The following is an 18,526-nucleotide window of genomic DNA, read 5'->3' as shown; positions in this document are numbered from 1 at the left end:
ACAGTATCAAGAGCTTTTCTCCTGTACCTTCACATCTACCACAGTGGGTGTGAAAGTGAGAGTGGACATGGATGGGACATTCTTATCATACAGAGTCTTGCTCAGTGATAAAATTGGAGTAGCAGAAAAAGAACTGCTGGGGGTTTCTGTTGTCCTCCAAAGCGGGCTTGGCACTTGTCTGGATGTGATGAGTGATTGCCTTTGCATTGCTTGTTTTTTACCCCCACCTCCATCTTGACTTCATTTACCAAACTGCATCTTGCCCCATTTTGTCCTCATCTGGACAATGGAGCGTATGGATAGGGAGCTAGGAGATATGGTTTAGGGGTTTTTCTGTAGGTATGGTAAAGGGAGGATGGTTGGACTAGAGGATCTTATAGGTCCTTTCCAACCTTGTGATTCTATGATTCTATGATCTTGCTGTGGGGGCAGTGAATGAGTAACTGGGTTACGTAGCTGCTGGCTGGGTCCCCCACCACACCTGGCTTTGCTCGAGTTCTGTTGAGCTATTTTGTTTGTTTGCTTTCAAAGGGTTAATGAAAAAGATTAAAAATTGCCAGTAAAAAAAAACCAAAGAAGCAAGTCAGTACCCTCTCCTGGATTCTTAAAGGGTACTAAAGAGCTATTTGCTGTACAGATGTTTTGCTGTAAGGATTCAGGCTATATGCATCGTGAATTTTTAAACTGAAATGAAATAATTTTGAGGCAAACGAGTTCCATTTCACAGGAATACAGCTTTAGAAAAGATCAAAAAGTTCTCTTCAGTAAACTGGCATTTGCTGCTGAAGTTACTGTGCTCAGAGAAGAAGATATTGCATAGTAATCGAATCAGACAGACTACTGTAAAATGTTAATCTAAGAAAGTTGGGAACAACATCATTTTATGATAAGGAGATACACCCAAGTTTCTTAATACAGATTGTATCTTGAGACATTCTTGTGTGTGATTCCCCAAGGCAATGAAGTTAGTGAGTTCTCACCAACACAAAGCTGTGAAATGTGCTCTGCAATTTATTGTACTGACCTCTTAAGAGCTTTGGAAAGCACTTTGTTGCTCTACCTTTTCTATTTTGTTAAATCTGTAAATAAGTGTCTGCTTTGCTCTATGCCTTTTAGTACAGGTAATGCTCCAGAAGATGATGCTGTAAACAGGTATTCCCGAACGGAGAGGACAACTTACAGCAGATACAGCAGGGATGCAAACTCTTCTGGGAGTTCTGTACCAAGTAATGTTTTGGAAAAGAGGATTGAGGAACTTGAAAGGGTGAGTACCAAGTAACATCTGCATGGTATACATCTGAAATAAAGAACCTTTGAAACCCTGTGGGGAAATCAGAAATGAGTTAATATAAAAATGATGATTGATGCTTGAAGTGCAGCTGCTTGTGCCTAGAAATATATGTAAAGAATCAAGCAGACAGAAGGAATGTGAGCTTTCTAATCATCATAAATGTTTAGTTTTCATTTGGTGTGGATGTGCAGAATAGCTGAGGTAAAACTAAAGCAGTCAGAGAGCCACCTGTGCTGTGTGAATTTGTCCTGGGTACCTCATGACACACAAACACAGGGCAAATAACCCGGGGGGAGATGGGGCTCACTGGCTGTTCAGAAAATAAGCAATGTTCCATCTGATTTACTTCTTGTTTTGGATGTGCTGAAGTGTTATAAAACTTAATTATTACCTTGTTGTTCATTGAATTCTTCAGCACCTAAAATATATATTTCAAACAAAGTTTTCTTTATTCCAGCCATTTTTAGTACAAACATTTTTGAAAGAACATAGCAATGTTAAAGCTGTATTTTTCACTTAAAACTTATTTGGCTGAGTATGTCATCTGTGTACCTTATTATGAGCTTCTGTTTCTTCTTCTGTAGTGGACTTTTATGGGTAACTAGCCAAAGTTTTTTGAGTTTCTATGGAAAAAGTTATTATGGCCTGCCCTGCAGAAGTTGACTGAGTAAATGCAACTTGAATAAGCTTTTAGGTTTTTTTAAATGATGAAAATGGAAAATTTGCTGCTTTGTTGTTTTTTCTTCTAAAGAATTAAGGAAGCCAGATTTGAGTGAAATATGCTGTAATCTTCCAAATTCAAATCCTTTTTCTTCTAAGATAATTCGATTACAAATAACAGAAAATAGACGAAGATTTAAGGATCGCTTTTCAGAGTCTCAGTCTCTGATTTGGTGAATTTCTAATGGACATTTTCATTTTAATTTTCTTGAAGCCCACATATCTCATGAGATCTCTGTTCCCACATTAACTGGTGTCAAACAAAAAAGAAAGGAAATATATATATATATAAAATGTGGAAACCGAGACTTTACATTAACACATTTGTCTCTTAGACTCCCGCCCAATTTTGGACTGATGTGTAAGTGAGATATTAATTAAGCATCTCTAGAATAGGAGATATCACACAGGTTTGATGCGAGTAAAATATTTTCTTAGATGTGATTCATTAGCTCCTTGCAACGTAAAGGCTTGAAGGCTTTTGGGTTTGACTTGCTGTAGAAGCGGAATTACAGGTATGTGTGTGGTTTATGTATGTGTGTGTGTAGTGAGGGTGTGGTATTTGAATGGCAATAACATAAAACTCTGTCTTTAAAACAATTATATTTGACACCAGCATATTCTATTTTTAGGAACTTGCAAAGGAGAGACAGGAAAATGTAAGATTAATGAAGATCACACAGGACAAAGAGGAAGTAATTGGAAAACTGAAGGAAGAAATTGATTTATTGAACAGAGTAAGCACATACTCTCTTACCTGGTGCTTTATAAAGAGGGGATAAAATCCTCTGCATTCTCAGTGCTTTTCTTCAGGTTCTTGTAACCACTTGGCAGGGTCACAAGAAAATTAAGTGTTTTTAGGTTTTTCTGTTTTTGAAGCTGTGTAATTTTCAACAATCTTGTTAGTAAGTTATATTTTCCCAGGTGGCTTCTGTTTGTCGTAATTAACTTCCAGAACTTTTTAACTGTTGAGATACCTTCTTATTGCTGTTTTGTTGTTGCTGGTTTGTTGTACAGTGAGGTTACAAAAGCATGTGTTCCTTAAACAAAATGGCCCTGGTGAATCCAGCAGTAGAGGGAGGCAATAACTTCATGTGCATTGTGGTAGACTCTGATTTTGTGGCATTTGCTTAAAACAGTGGAGATCAACATACACAAAAGATAGCAAACTAATCTACAGGACTAAAGCAGCTGTCTGTTACTTCTTTTTATAAAGAAAGATGGAATGTATAGGACTAATGAAATATTGTCTGTTTTGGAGAGATTTGTTGACCAATTGAGGAATTGGTCTTCATGCCATTTTTACGTCTGACAAGGAATCTCTTACATCTAAGCTGACCACTTCAGTATTAATCAAGGAGTCTGTTCACTTCAATGTAATGGGTGGCAGAGCTACTTCATACTGCTGGTCATGTCTGATCTTTCTCAGAGATTAGAAAGCAGAAAACACAGAAGCACCCAAATCACTGCAGTCCTGTGCTTTAAGACCTGTTTTGACAGTTTCTAAGGCCTACTGACCCAGAAGCAATGATATTTTCTTTTCCTACTGTATTTGAAGGATAATGTCCTAAATTAAATCTATAATGTGTCTGATTAGAAATCACCTTTAAACATTCATAGTAAAGTCAAATAGGCCTCATGTACTGCCTGCATTTAGGTATGATGACAATTTCTGTTTGTTGTGTGAGAAAAAAAAAATCAAAACATAGTAATTCCAAAAACCTCTTTAGTACAGAACGACTAAAACTGCAATGTTCAATGAGAATTGTGTACATGGAACTCCCTAGACAGTCTCCATTAAATGTAGGAGATAATATATAGAGAGATTTTTCTCTGCCAGGGCTGCATTTATAATAGCTATAACATGATGTATTGGCTTTATTGCAGTGCAGCTATTAATGCTTGAGTCCCACAGGTTTTTCTTAACATTGAAATAGCTGCCTTTTGACTTTCAGACCATCTTAATAATTTGTTTTACAAAAATTGAAACCAGCACGTGTCAAGTGATACTTCCATTAAAGCAGATACAATTTCACTTTCTTTTTTATTAGCTTTTGGATTTTTGAATGCTCTTCTATTAGCAATCCATGTGAATTTAGAAAAGGGAAAGCTTTAGAATAGTAAAAAACCAAAAAAATTACAGAAGTATTACATCATTCCCATGACAGAAGGGCATGAAAGTTAATGTGGCAGTCATATTTGCCTAAGGCTTATGTTTGCAACTGCGATCATGAGAGCGAGCGCTTAAACACCCATCTGTTCTTCATAGAACGTGGCTCTGCAGACCTGGCATCAGGATTACATGCTTTACGTGGAGGATAAGAGAAGGTCTGATGACTTAGTGAGCTTATGCAGTGATCTTTTTAAAAGGTTTTGCTTGTAGAGAACCTAAATGGAAGTCTTGAAATTTGACCATCTATGCATTTGTGGTATTGCTCTGTCTTTCCTGTTAATCAAAAAATGCTGTTATTGCATGTTAGATTGCAGTGACGTGGAAAGAATTTCAGGTCAGATAGCCTAAATGCCATTTTATTGCCTGGCTTCCTGACTTCTCAGCCCTCACGTTTAGAGAAATGCTCTTTCTAGAAGTTTTGGTCAGCTTGTGACTACAGATGCATCCTTCATTGGCAGAGACCTTGTGTTACACCTAAAAACTATTTTTACAAGAATCCCAAAAGCTTGTTGGCAGACTTTCTTTTCTCCTTTTTAGTAAATACATTTATTTAATGTGAAAATGTGATTTTACTGAGAACAGTCAGTACAAAGATGCTTAAAGAATGTTAGCAGCATTTATACTGAGAACCAGAGAAGTCTTTCTGCCTTAAATAACATATTTTCATTCCAGTAGATTAACTACTAAAGTGTGCCTGCCACCTTTCCATAAGAAAGGAGTAATTGCTTCATGAGCACCTCAAGGGAAAGGCATCTCAGGATACTTAATTTAAATGTTTGTATGCTATGTTCAGCTGTCAATTAGATCACACTCATTCATTTCTGGCCTTACTGTCTCTAGAGTTAAAAACATGGATTTGGATATAGTCTGTCAGTGAGAGTTCACAATCCAGTTAGTGTCAATGCTGTGCGGTTATTGGTTCCTTCTATAGTCCGGGCTTTCCTACTATGACATCTTATTTACTAATAAATGTAAATTAGCATTGCAGTTATTAATTTCGAATAAGAAGCCTTAAATTGCAGAGCAGCATAAACCACTTTCTTCTCTCAGTCCACTATTTCCTTAGACACTTAAACTGATTTAGTTATTTTTCCTGGGTCATATTCAAGAACTTCTTTGGAATGTTATTTTATCATCATAAAATTTCAAAAACTATTTATATTCTATTTTGAGCAAATAACAGGTATTTTTCTATGGAAAGCTGTTAGGTGAGCTTTAATTGAGCTACCTCATGGCTCTGCTAAAAGTGTGATCAAGCACGGTATTACGTTCCCCAAACTAAAAAATACAATCGTACTGATAATAATATTTTCCCTTCCACCTTATTATTTATCTGTACAAGAGATAAAACAAATTGTGTTTTCTAAAATTACATAGAAAACTGTATTTATGGTAGCTGTTCGTCAAAACTTTTGCACATGTAGATGTTCAGCAGTTGCATGTGTTACAGCAGGCAGCTGCTTTTCCAGGAAGTCATTCCCGTGTGACACAGTATTACCTCTGTTGATACAACAAGGAATCTCTGCTTGTGATTTTCAGTTCTGCGCTACAAAAACAAAAGATTAATTGGAAAGGTATTGGATTTGGGTTTGGCAAATTGAAGAGGCTTTTAAAAATCACAGAACTGATCAGCGCAGTCTCTAGAATGCACTTCTGGAGTGATCCCACTGAAAAAAAAAGATAAGAAAATAGGTTCCTTATGTTAAACAGCACTTAGCATCTAAAAGGAATAAGAGAAAAACATCTTTTCTCTATTACTGTTTTATTTTTAATCTAGCCTGACAACACCAGGGATTTGCAGAGAGATCAAAGGACATCTAATTGCTGGTCAAGGTCCTGGTTCTTCCCGCTTCTGCCCGCTTTTCATTTTTCTTCTCAAAGAAGAAATGTCACTATGGCCTCAGTTTTTTTGTTCTTATTCTGTTTGTTCCTTACTATTTTTGCAGTACAATTATTTTTACAGAACTAATGCTTACAGCAACAGCCAAGCTCATCATTTTCTCACTATAAAGACCTGGGAGAATTTGGTAGGAAATCAAGCACCGAGATTGGAAACTAGTTAAATACATTAGGTGGTGCAAGAGGGATGGACACTTGTGGTAGGAGCAATCTATTTTAAGGACACATTTTTAATGTGCATCCTTTTTTTTTTTTTTTTTTTTCAGTAGGAATTTAGGTAGAAGTTGTAATATACCTTTTAATAAAATACAGCAAGGATACTTAATTTAAAATATACAAACTGACTTTACTGCAGTAATAACCAGCGATGTGTATGTATGTATGTGGGATACACGAGCACAGTCTAGGGAGCAAGGGTGTTGTAGCTAATGTATAAACTCCATGCCAAGTAATCACACCCATTTTGTTTTGTTTTCCTGTTGCATTAATTCGTGCTGTAGCTTCGGTTTTGCTCATACGTTCCCATTTCAAGGTACTTGTTGTGTATGTGAATGCAACTCTAAAGTTTTTTAATTACCCTAACTCTTGGAGTTTAACAGATTGAATTACAGCGACACTAATTCATCCCAACCCCAACTTCTTGGCTTTATAGATAAGATGTTAAATTCCCGCTGCTGCTAATTGTGTTTATGTCCACAGAAATGTTTCTCATTCTTCTTTCACAGGACCTAGATGATATAGAAGATGAAAATGAACAATTGAAGCAAGAAAATAAAACCCTCTTAAAAGTTGTTGGACAGCTGACAAGGTAGAAGATTCAAGCCTCAATGAGGAAAGATTTAAAAACTACTGATTGAACGTTAAGGTCAATATAGTAATACTTCCTGTGTTGCAGTATGTTATAATAACTGTCTTTATATTTATTATTAGGAAACCAGATGAATGTTTATTTTCGTAGTACTTTCTTCTTGCAATGAATGGCATCAAAACCGGGGTTATATCTTTCGATTTCATTTCACAGAAGAATGATTAAAATTTTTGTCATATCACAAAATCCTAAATGCAAAAATTTGGGGGTGTTCTGTCTTCAGATGGCATCGGTTTATACTGGGTAATTTAAAACTCATAGCACCAAGATCACTTTCAGTCCACATGGGTGTATATTTTTGAAACGAATGAAAGCAATACAAAGAAGCTTTGTTTACACAGATCCAAAATATATTTTTTGTGAAATATTTCCTTTTTTTGTTTCAACAGCTGTAAAGTGGATGCCTTATTACTGATGTGTAACATTTTGCAGATTGATTACTTGCTCTAAAAGCTCTTGTAATGCTGAGGGTTTTTTTTACTGTATCTGAAAGACTGACGTTAGTAGAGTAGTAGCGATACTTTTCTGTATAGCAGTATTTTGTCAGGAGGGGGAGTTTTTATTAATAAAATAAATCACCTGTGGTATCAGCATTAATGAGTTCTTAGAATCATATTGAAGTTGTGCACTGCAGTTTATTTTAAAGCTTTTTGCTTTAGCAATGGAATGCAATTTTGCTATCAAACAGTAAATTTGTGTGCTGTGAGAATACAAGCAAAGCCTGGAGCTTTCATTTTCCCAAAGGCACTTTTGCAACACGTTTCTATTCAAAAGCTGTTGTTTTAAGATTTGTAGTGATCATTACCAATGTGAGGTTTTTCCTGTTTCCATTTCGAGGCTGGGTCAGATTTTTTGTACATACGTAATAAAGTAGAAAGGAATACAGGTGGTTCGCACCCTTCTGAAACATCAAATAGTTTTATAAAAAAAGCCTTTTATACTTGATTTTAGACTAACAGAGTGTTTAAGAAGTGCCTGTTTTAAATGTTACAGTCCACTTACAACTGCATACTGATTCTCCTATAATCTGACAGTAAATTTTCATTTTATATAAAACACAGATTTAATTAGCGGTTTACTTCTTAAAATTCTTTTTAAGCTGAAACTTGATGTACTTTATTTCATTTTAGTACAACATTTATTTCATTTTTCATCAGAATTAGTATTTCATTTGAGTCTGAAGACCTGAAAGAAAAGCATTTCAAAGAGCCAAGGCTTTTTCTTGCCAATTTTGAAGTTTGGTGCATGCAGGTAGCTTTTGTTACATTAAAACTTAAAGGCAACTTTAATACATTTCAGATTTGCCAATTCTTTCCATGCAATAAATAGCTGTAAGAGATTCTTGAACTTCAGATTCAGGAATTACTGTTATGCCTTGGATTGTTTTGACTGCGGGATTTTACATTTGAGTAATCTAATGAGGAAGAACTTTTTAGAACCTTAAAGGATTTTTCAAGAAGTATTTTTGAAGATCTTCCAGGTTACCTTCAAGTTTTTTCTTTATAAAGGAAGAGATATCCCATGGGACATAATTTAAAACGTTATCTAAAGTTTTTGTATGGAATGGAGGGGGGAGGTGTATTGGCCCTCTAAACTATGATATTCAGCAGTGAATATTTGTCTTAATATTAGCCAAGGAGTAAGAAGTCCCTTCCTTTATCACTTCCATGAAGTTAATTGAAAGTCATATAATCATTTGAGTTGTATGCCTTCTGAATAAATACAGAACTTTCTCTGGAAGAATATTTGATTTCCTTCTGCATGTGCTGAGTAGGAAATACACATACAGGTCTAAGCTGTGGGATGTGTAACTTGTTGAAAAATCTTTGAGGTCTTAATTCAGAAAGATAGATGGTATTCTGAAGTTGTAAATCAGGTATTTCATAAACTTCACATACATTTTAAACCAAAGAACAATGATGACAAAGAATACAAACAAGAACTGTCATCATATTTACCTCTTTATGGTTTGCATGTGTATTGAATGAAACTTAGCAGCAGAAACCCCAAAATCAGTGTTTCTTTTTTAACCTGGACACGCTGATGGTGTTATTTGGCCGAAGACTTACAATACCATACCTTGAAGGTGCAAGGGAAGTGTCCAGATATTTGAAAGCTGTAGTCCTTCAGGCAGGAAGTGGTAACAGTGGAACTGTTGGGAACTCACACCTCAAGTTACTTCAGGACATCGTTGTTTGATTTGTATACAGATGTTCTGTATACAAATATAAAATGCTTCATAGTAGTGAAAATACCAACAAATTGTATCTTTAATCATAACATTTATGCTGATCTTTGTGAAGAGCTGATGGCTTCTTGAAAGGCCTGTGACAACAATAATTTCTTACTGCTTGTGTTATCAGTCTCTTGGGAGAAGTTTAGTAGACTCTAGAATTAAACGGTGTCTTACTTAGAACATTATTAACCACCTAGTCATTGCTTGCCATTGTAGTTTTATTTCAGTAGGGTGTCTTTGTTATCAAGTTCAACCATAGAATAAGTTTTTATCCTAGGTGATTGAAATATGTTAACTTGGCTACTTTGCCAGCAATTCAGTAACGAGCGTCCCCACGCTCTCCAAACCAACACCTCAGCTGTTCTCAGCAGATACGCTGCTGCAAGCGGGAATCCATCTCATGTGGGAAAGCTGTATGATTCCTGGATCATACCTAGTCTAAATTAACATACCTAATGTCAATTAGGGCTTTTGTTTTTGTTTTTGGAAGGGGCATTACTATGCAATATTTACTGGATGGATGACTTTCTTGGAGATTTCAAAACTTTCCTATCTTACAATTTGTACCAGACTTGCCTAGGTCTAGCATCTGTATTTCTAGGTACTTGAATCATCTAGGAAATCCCTGTTGACTAAAAGAAAGGACAGAAAATGATTTACTAACAAACAGCACACAACACCTGTTTAAAAAATGCGAGATTGTACTCTTTGTATGGTCATGTACTGTTATACAGAAGACAGACGCTGTGAGAGCTGAAGGTTAAAATTCTGCAAAAAGATACTTTTATTGTTGATTAAACACTCCAATTGGTGTGGGATTTGTTCTTATAAAAGAAGATTAAGTATATATAAATGTTGATTTTTACAAGGAAATTCAACATTGTGCATTTTTTTCATTTTAAAATAATTAAGTGGCCATGTTTAAGTTTAATGTTACTTGCTATAAATGTTAACCAAAAGAGTACAATATTTGCAAATCAGTGTCTTTTTCTGTCTTAAAAGCAAAAATTGTGTGCTAATTACCCGATTCTGAGTTTAATATATTTCTCTTGGCTCTGAATCTGAAAGAGTGAAAAAAAGAGGGTTACGAGAATCCAATGAGGGAATTCCAAGGTATGGAGCAGAACCAAACGATTTGGTGTTTTATTATTCAGCTGTACTGAGAATTAGCTGAGGAAGGACCTGTGATTGGCATAAGTGCTACAGAGACAGGGATTTGAGTACATTGGAAAATGAGGGATTAATCTGCATCAGAGTTTTTTTCCTATGTGTCACATAACATTACAACTTGGAAACTTGCTACTGTAAGACCAGAAGGAATACTGGAGGTCAGATTACTTTTTAACCCTTTGCTAGGAGAGCAGAGTTACGCTGACTCCAGGTATTTCCTATCTTTATGATTTTTGTGTCAATTTCCAGCTTGAATTCAAACAAATCAGTATTAGTAGCCAAGAGAAAGGGTAATTATTGGCAAAACAAACAGACTATACACACATATGACTGGTCAGTATTTCTTGAGTTTAAACCCTTTATGAAGATGTCAGTTCAATTCGTCCATTTTCATCAGTATTAATCATTATAAACATCTGTCAGTTGTAGTAACAGCCATTTTAGTTAAACAGCCATTGCAAGCCATGACTTCCACGTACACAATGAAATAAATCTGTGCTACTACCTTAGTGCTCAGACAAAGGAGCTAAGACTGTATTTAAAAAATCTGTTAAGACAAGCAAGAAAATGAGTTATACATCTTGTAGATGTAGAATATCTACACAATGTGATATGGATCCTCTTTGCTGAAAGTTCACTACAGATCTGTTTCAAGTCAATCATTCCAGTTTCAGTACTTCCATATGGAGCATTTCTGCTTGTATTATTAAGCATTTCTATGTCATATGTCCAAGGTATAAAGGACTTTGATATGTGTTTTCTATACCATTCCTGATCTTCCAAGTATGGTGACTTACTGTATAATTCTCCACCTACCATTTTTCCTTGTACTGCAGCACGTTTACATTACACTGTTAATTTAATCCTTTTGTTTTTATTTCTGGACTTGTGGTGTAACTGTTCTTGTTCAAGGTTTTGGCTTAGTTGTAATTTTCCTGTTCTGAAAAAATTGTGATAGTTGACTTTTCCTCTGAAAATAATCTCATAATGCAGAGTCATTTTTATAAATATCCTTTTTATGCATTTAAGACGTTGAAGCACCGTTAAATAACTGAACACCCGTTTTAGTTTCGAATACTGACTAGTTGTAATATCTGTGGTATCAGATGAAATTTGATGTTGAGATTTACTATTGCAGGTAAAAGATAAGCATTTAATCTAACAATAAAGACTGTGTGCCTTTGTCCAAATAAAAGAAAATTCTTTTTAATCCTGGCTGACTATTTGTTGTGTTTACAGGAGAATTAATGGTATCTGACTGGAATTCTAACTGAATTTGTCATCAGTGTCAGGAAGCACCTGAAGTGAGAATTTTTTCTAACATTCAGATGAAATTATTCAAGCGTGCATGTCTACATACATGAGAGAAATCTGCTTTTACTATACTAACTTCCTGCTCTCACTCTGCCTTCAGAAATGCCGTGAGTGCATCCTATAATCAATTAGAGGGACCTGACTGTTTCCCATGCTTCAGAAGTTAAGCGTAGTTTATCCCAGGAAAAGTTTATGATGCTACTCCTGTAGAAACAAACTGAATTGATTTCACAATAGATTTATTTTCTGTTTGAATACACGTTCACTTCTTCACAGGCAGAACCATTAAAGACAACCTCCTTCTTATTACTTGCTGTAGGTAATAGGTGAATAGTACTATGGATCATCAGTGAGCACTGAGTAGATTAAAAAAATATTATATATATGTTATATATTACAAATTATTCTTAAAGTTTATAATGTTGCCTGGCCAAAAACAAAGAAACAGTTTAAAAATAGAAGCATGAACATTGCAAGAAACCATGCATCCAACACTGTAATTTCTGAATAAGCCCTAATGAGCATTTGCACAGTTAGTTTCAGAATACGTTGAACCAGTTTTAAAATTGGGTTCAAGATCGTTACTCCCATGATCTGCATTCTTTGTGAAGGCCTACTAGTTTGGCTTTAAAATACAGAAGTGTGTCCTTCCTCAGTTTTTGTCTTGGGCATTTTAGGTTCTTCAGTCTTGTTGGGAAATGGTAAATCCAGGTACAAAAGTTTGCATTCTTTTCTTCAGTTGCTGGATGTGTCACACAGTGTCTACCTTCATACCACTTGGTATGCTTTTCTTTGGATGTTCCAGTCTTTTTCTTACAGCCCATCTCTTCATTTTCCTTCTGCCATTTTGCTATCTTGTATTTTCCTTTTTCTGCCGGAAACCTGAAGAGGTATTTATTAAGTGTAACAAAGTCCATGAATTGTCCACAGATATATATATATATTTCCTAGGCAGCTGTTTTCCTTTATTGCTGTGTACATGACTGCTGCAGTCAAAGATGTTGCCACCCCACTACCATTGCTGTACTTTCCGTTGTGTTATAGCATTTCAGCTCACTGAGGATTGAGTATCTGTATAGATATGAGAAGATTCATTATTCTAACGATACCATAAGAAGCTCTATTAAAACAGAAATCTTGGAGGAGTATCACATGTAAGAACAGTGAATGATGATAGCATACGGAAAGCATTTGGGCAGAAATCAGTGAGAGGGACATTCTGATGTAAACCTAGTAGTTTCAACAGTGGTAGTTCCATATGAAGGTCTAGTGTTTCTTTCACCTACGCTAACGTGTTTAAAACAGTTTCACTCTAGCAGCTGGCAGCCTTTCAAGTATGGAAAATGATGCTCTAATTTTACTTATCAGTACATGAGCAGGAAGGTATCCATAGTCTCTTGCTAATATCTCAGTTGGGTTTTCTGTTTAAGCATAAGTGACAGAACTTCTAGATCACTGAAGACATCTGAAATAATAATGAACAGTTGACCTGCTAGACCATTCAGTTAGGAAATAGACTGAGTCTTAGGCCACATGAAAGGATGACACTTCATTTTCTTAGGCAGTGTCAAGTCTCCTAGGCCTTTTATTTAAGCAAAAGTTGTTACCTTCATAGAAGACTTAAATCTTCTCAAAGATTCTTAAAAACGCAATTAAATAGAACTCGTTTTACAGTCTGATCAGGATACTTGCTTTGATGAAGCCAAAAGTTCCAGTCCTTTTAATGAGAACTAGAAGTTTATACTGGAAGTTTTCTAGGAGCAGAATTGAGATTTTAAGCACTTCAGTATCACGGGAAGTCTGTAAGTCTTTGTTTCCTTCATCAAAGAAATCTTGCTGAAGACAGAGACCAGCAGTGTTTCCGAGGGATTACCTCGGTAAGAATGGATGTCTTCTGTGGAAATCAGTTTCTTCTGCACATTAGAGACCTGCAAGTGCCATGATGTATAAAGTAGTAACAACAAAGTTCAAGAAATGAATGACTTGCTTTTTTAACTAGTTTGGGTCTAATTATGCAAAACGCGGTTAGTAACCTGCAAAAGAGCTGTAGCTGGTGTTGCTAGTGGAGAAGGAAAAAATGAGATTGTCTCACTTTTTAAGTTATGTTTTTTCAGTTTTCTTTGGGAGTGTTTTTTACTTTCATTGCTGAGTAATTTAACAGTAAACATGGGTAGTAATTGTGTCGGTCCTTGAAGTAGGAGCTGCTGTCTTAGGAGACTTTAATATCTTTGACCTTTAGGTATTTGATACATTATAAAGCTTGATTACAGACAGTAAGAGAGAAAACCTATAACTATAGGTTACAAACATAGACATCAATTTGTTATGAGATCTGGAATTCCTTCAAAAGGGAGGTAATGAAAATGCACACATCAGGGCTAATTCTCTGCCTTTTTTTTTCTTGTAAACAGAAGATGGTCATGTTTTGTAATTAATCTGCTCATTGTTGACTTCATGTTATGACTAAGAAACATCTGAGCTTTGTGAAACAGCAGAAGGACACACTTCGAATCTAGTGACAGCACAAATGAAAACTCTTCTTTGTACCAGCATATCTTCTAAAAACCCAAAGCATGATTATAAAGAAAAATGGTGTTTTTTCTCATGCATGAGGTTGTGTATCAGAAAAGCGCAGCCTGATAATTGGCATCTTGGCACAAGCTCCGTAAGTATTTATCTCTGGAAGTCAGGTTTTGTAGACCAAGAACGTGTGGAATGAACCTCCTCTCTCTTCCCCCCCTCCCCCACCTTAGAAATGTTAATCTCTGTGTTTGCCTGAAGGCTTCTTATAACAGTGATGCATTTTAGAGAGTTTAAAATGTTGATTGCTACAGTGTGAGTGTGGTTACAGCCAGCTACCAAATATATTTAATGGGTGGGGACAATAAAACCACTGAGGCTCTGCAAGTTGAGACTGTCTAGAAATAACTCTCATATTTCTCTCTGAAGCAATTATTTAGAAAATGTTAATTGTTCCCAACTGAGTCACTCTTTCTACCCGTTTAACTGCTTCTGTTCACTACAGCTTGTCTAAAACATCACTCACAAAACTCCATAGTGTGTTACTCTGGCTTCATACAGAGCCGTGACATTTAAAAAAAGACTGACTACTTTCAATTCTTATTCAATGGATGACAGGATTTATCAAGATGGCTACAACAAGGGAGGAAGTTGTGAGGAACTGCATGGGGTGAGACTGTATGGGAATGAATACCAGGGAGAGGAACAGGTGTTTAGGAATGAAGAAAACATACAATATCTCCAATAATTTTTCATGCAGTTCATAACACAGAAATGATGACAAATTGGGTACCGGGCTGTGAATGAGGAGGCAGTAATTTTGCACCTTACTTTCTGCATGTTACCTAATTTGTGGTAATCAGCTAGTATATCTGATGCATATGGGAATGTGTAGGGCTGTCCCACGTATTTAGATCTCTAGCAGAAACATGGAACAGCTTAGCATAGGGCTGCAAGTCCCTTGCTAAAGCCCAAAGACTTTATGGAGGACTTCTGATTTGCTTCTGAGCTCCCTTTTCGTTGCATCCTGCAGATTTAAATATTACAAAGCCCCATCCAATAACTGAGATTAGTGAAAAACAAATGACACAGCTGCTTTTTCGTTATACCAGATAGCAGAACGCAGGTGTTACAGAACAAAACAAAAAGCTTTTAAAAAGCACTCTGAATATTATGTTAGCGGGTAGTGTCATTAAGTACATTCTAATGTACGCTATGCCTATTCTAATGTTGCGGTGCTCGTGCAATGTTTAATAGAATCATTAGAAATATAGGCTTACTTTGCACATTTAGAATGACATTTTATGTATCAAGGACTGTTTTCAGATGCTTCCTGAAGTACAACCATTTAACAGCTGTACTTATTTGAAAAATTCTGCTATAGGAAAGGCTACCTGGCATTGGCAGCTACCTGCTGCTGTAAGAAGCAGTTACTTTTATTTTTAATGTATTAAAAATTGCAACCCTAAAATTGATGCCTTGAAAGTCAAGCTCCTGCAAGAAGTGCAATCGTTAATAAGTTTATTATAAGTAATACGTAAGACTATGGAAAACTTGAGGTTAAAAAAATAATTCTCCTATTGGACTTCATTTAATATTCAGCATCATCCGTTACTTACCTTCTCAACTTCATCTATTTCTCTGAGATTTTGTATGTATACTTTTGGCCCATCTACATAGCAGCAGGAGAAAAACACTTCTCCAGATGCACCTGACTGTAAGAGCCCAGAACTGGTGAGAATCTCAAGAAAGGTACTTCTTATTATGAATAAAAAGGCTGGTATGGCTCAGTAGTAAGGGTGTTCTTTATTCCTATTCCTTTTAAGCAGCTGTCAGCAGTCTCTCGAGAAACTGTCTACTTAGTACTCAAATCCCTTTTATTTTACAACCTGCCCACTGAGTTTATGAGGCTTTCTGAATGCTGTTAATATTTTAGCTGGGACAGTTTTGAGTAGTTAGAAATGCATTGGCTGCCTTCTGTGGGATTGTGTTCCAATACTTGGAACCCATTACTGGCAGTAATGAACTCACTTCATTATAGAAAGACTGGTGCATTGCTATGTGGAAATGTTCATTGATGCAGAGGCGTTGGTGGCTGGCTACAGGGCTCATAGGGCTACAGAGCAATATTCTGAATTTTGTTAAAAGAAGTCTGCAGAAAGGTTGTAAATACTGTGTTAGCTCAATGACAGATTCATAGAATCACAGAAAGGCCTGTGTTGAAAAGGATCATAATGATCATGTAGTTTCAACCCCCCTGCTAATGTGCAGGGCTGCCAACCATCACACCAGGCTGCCCAGAGCCACATCCAACATCCAGCCTGGCCTTGAATGTCTCCAAGGATGGGGCATCCACAACCTCCTTGGGCAACTTGTTCCAGTGCATCACCCCCCTCTTTGTGGAAAAACTTCTTCCTAATGTCTAAGCTAAAGAGATGTATGAGGATTCTACATAAGAAGAATGTAACTGTATTTCCATAATTTCATTTCCCTCTTTTGTCTTGTTTCATCTTGCTGAGACACCTCTAGCAATTTTTACTGATGAAGCTGAAATACAATGCAGTTTACACACTAAATCAAAGGAAGGTCATCCCAGAAGATTACTGTTTTCCATTGAAACTGGATTGTTCTGTTTATTGTGCTGGATTTTTTTATGCCACACGCTGCAGTCAGAGCTGTGTGATTACAGAAATGAAGCAACTGAAAGTACCTACACAGGGGGCAAGTTGCAGGTAAGTGCTTTCTGCTGGGTTTTTTTTTTTTTCCTCCCTTAGTCTGTGCACCAGGCTGTACAGTGTTGTCCACTAAGCTGCTGTGACCAGGCAGCTGAACCAATGTATTTCAGGGCAGTGTCATTTACCAAGTGCTGATAGGGAAACCTACTGGACAGCACAAATCAGCTTCCATTTCTTTGCAAATTGGCAGAATGTCACATTTCTCCTCAATACTTCCTCTATGAAATCCGTGCCTGCTTTTCCCGCTGTTCTTTTGCAAATAACAGCCTGTTCTGATACCAAGAAACAGGGAGGTTTAAAGCAAGTCTCCTCTTGATTTGTCAGCCGCCCTGCTCGGCGTCGAGGCGCTGAGACACAGGATGCAGTTTACGAGGCGTTGGCACTACAGAGAATTTTCCTCCGTGTAATGTGGCAAAGTGCCATATCTCCTCACCAAAGGGGCCGAAGCAGAACACATTTCTCCTCATAATTATGCAAGAACTACAATAATAAACTGGTTTGTGGTCTTGGCAAGTGGTGCTCTGGATTTAAATGAAGTTTAATCACCTCTTGTGAGAAGTGATAATTAAACTACTATGTATAACGCATCCTAATTTGAAATCATGGGCAGAGCTTTCTTCTTCCTGTTCTGTCCCCTGCACAATGTTACATTATTTTGCTTGTTACACATTCTTGGCACTTATGAGAAGAGATAAAATGACTTTCTGAAGGTTAATTTTTTTTTCAGTGCTTAAGAAGTCAGATCTCTAAAAGTAGCCTAATGAGCACAGAACTCAGCTAAATATTAGGCCTTTATCCAAAGAGGAGATATCTTTATTTAGTGTTAGTTTTTAGCAGTCTGTGTTCTGCTTGGTGACCTGTAAGGACTGAATGTATGTGTATGGGAATGCTCTGGGTGGTTTACCTCTGTTAAATGTGTCCGAAATGCATTACCCTGAGCGACTGGCCAAGGCAACTACACAAGTGCACATTAAGCATGTAGGGGGCTTTTCCTGCTCACATGGCTACTTGCTTGCAGGCCTGGGGTGGGAAGCTACAAGGCCTTTGCTTAGCCGTACAGCTGAGGGAAAGGCTGGCTGTAGTTTGTAGCCTTTTGGCTTCTATCTAATGACACTTCTTGTGCTGCCTGCCTTCATTGTGGCTCAGCTGCTGGTTTTTGCTGTTTGAATGTCACAGAAATGTGGGTGTGTCAGTCGGAGCTCGAGCAAAGGTCGCGCTGGAGAGCAGGTAGGGGCTGAGGAGTGGCAAGCACACCCACAAGGAGTGCTTGTGTGAGGTGATGGTGTTTGGCTTGGGAGGGGAAAAGACAGCACTGTTTGCTTGGCATGTTGGCATGGAAATATTTATCAGGGCAGCTAGGCCATGCTGGGCCTGTGGAAAGTATTATTTACACTTTCTAATTTGAAAATAAGTCCTTGCGCATGCTGGTTTTTTGTATTCCCTCTTATTTATTCAGTGCAAAGCAGAACAATAGCTCTGGGATGCAGGGGAAGTAGAAAGGAACAGGCGAGGGTCAGAGTGTGAAAGAACTGAATGCAGCAGAAAGGCTTTAAAGCAAACAGGCAGGGTGAGGCAAATGTGAGGGAGGGTGGTGGCGGCG

At 37.0% G+C, this 18,526-nt stretch overlaps 1 protein-coding gene across 1 annotated transcript in view; it reads left to right on the top strand.

Moving 5' to 3' along the window:
- Positions 1-11,567, top strand: part of PAWR (pro-apoptotic WT1 regulator) — a 66,141-nt gene extending 54,574 nt beyond the window's left edge. Inside the window, exons 4-6 of the mRNA XM_015857174.2 lie at positions 1,117-1,264; positions 2,644-2,748; positions 6,809-11,567. Coding sequence (XP_015712660.1) covers positions 1,117-1,264; positions 2,644-2,748; positions 6,809-6,895 — 340 coding nt within the window. The 3' untranslated portion in view covers positions 6,896-11,567. The remainder of the gene's footprint in view (positions 1-1,116; positions 1,265-2,643; positions 2,749-6,808) is intronic.
- The last annotated feature ends 6,959 nt before the right edge of the window (positions 11,568-18,526 follow it).

Source organism: Coturnix japonica, chromosome 1, assembly GCF_001577835.2.
Source record: "Coturnix japonica isolate 7356 chromosome 1, Coturnix japonica 2.1, whole genome shotgun sequence".
NCBI lineage: Eukaryota > Metazoa > Chordata > Aves > Galliformes > Phasianidae > Coturnix > Coturnix japonica.
The sequence above is the reverse complement of the archived record's forward strand: the minus strand, read 5'-3'. Positions and strand labels throughout refer to the sequence as shown.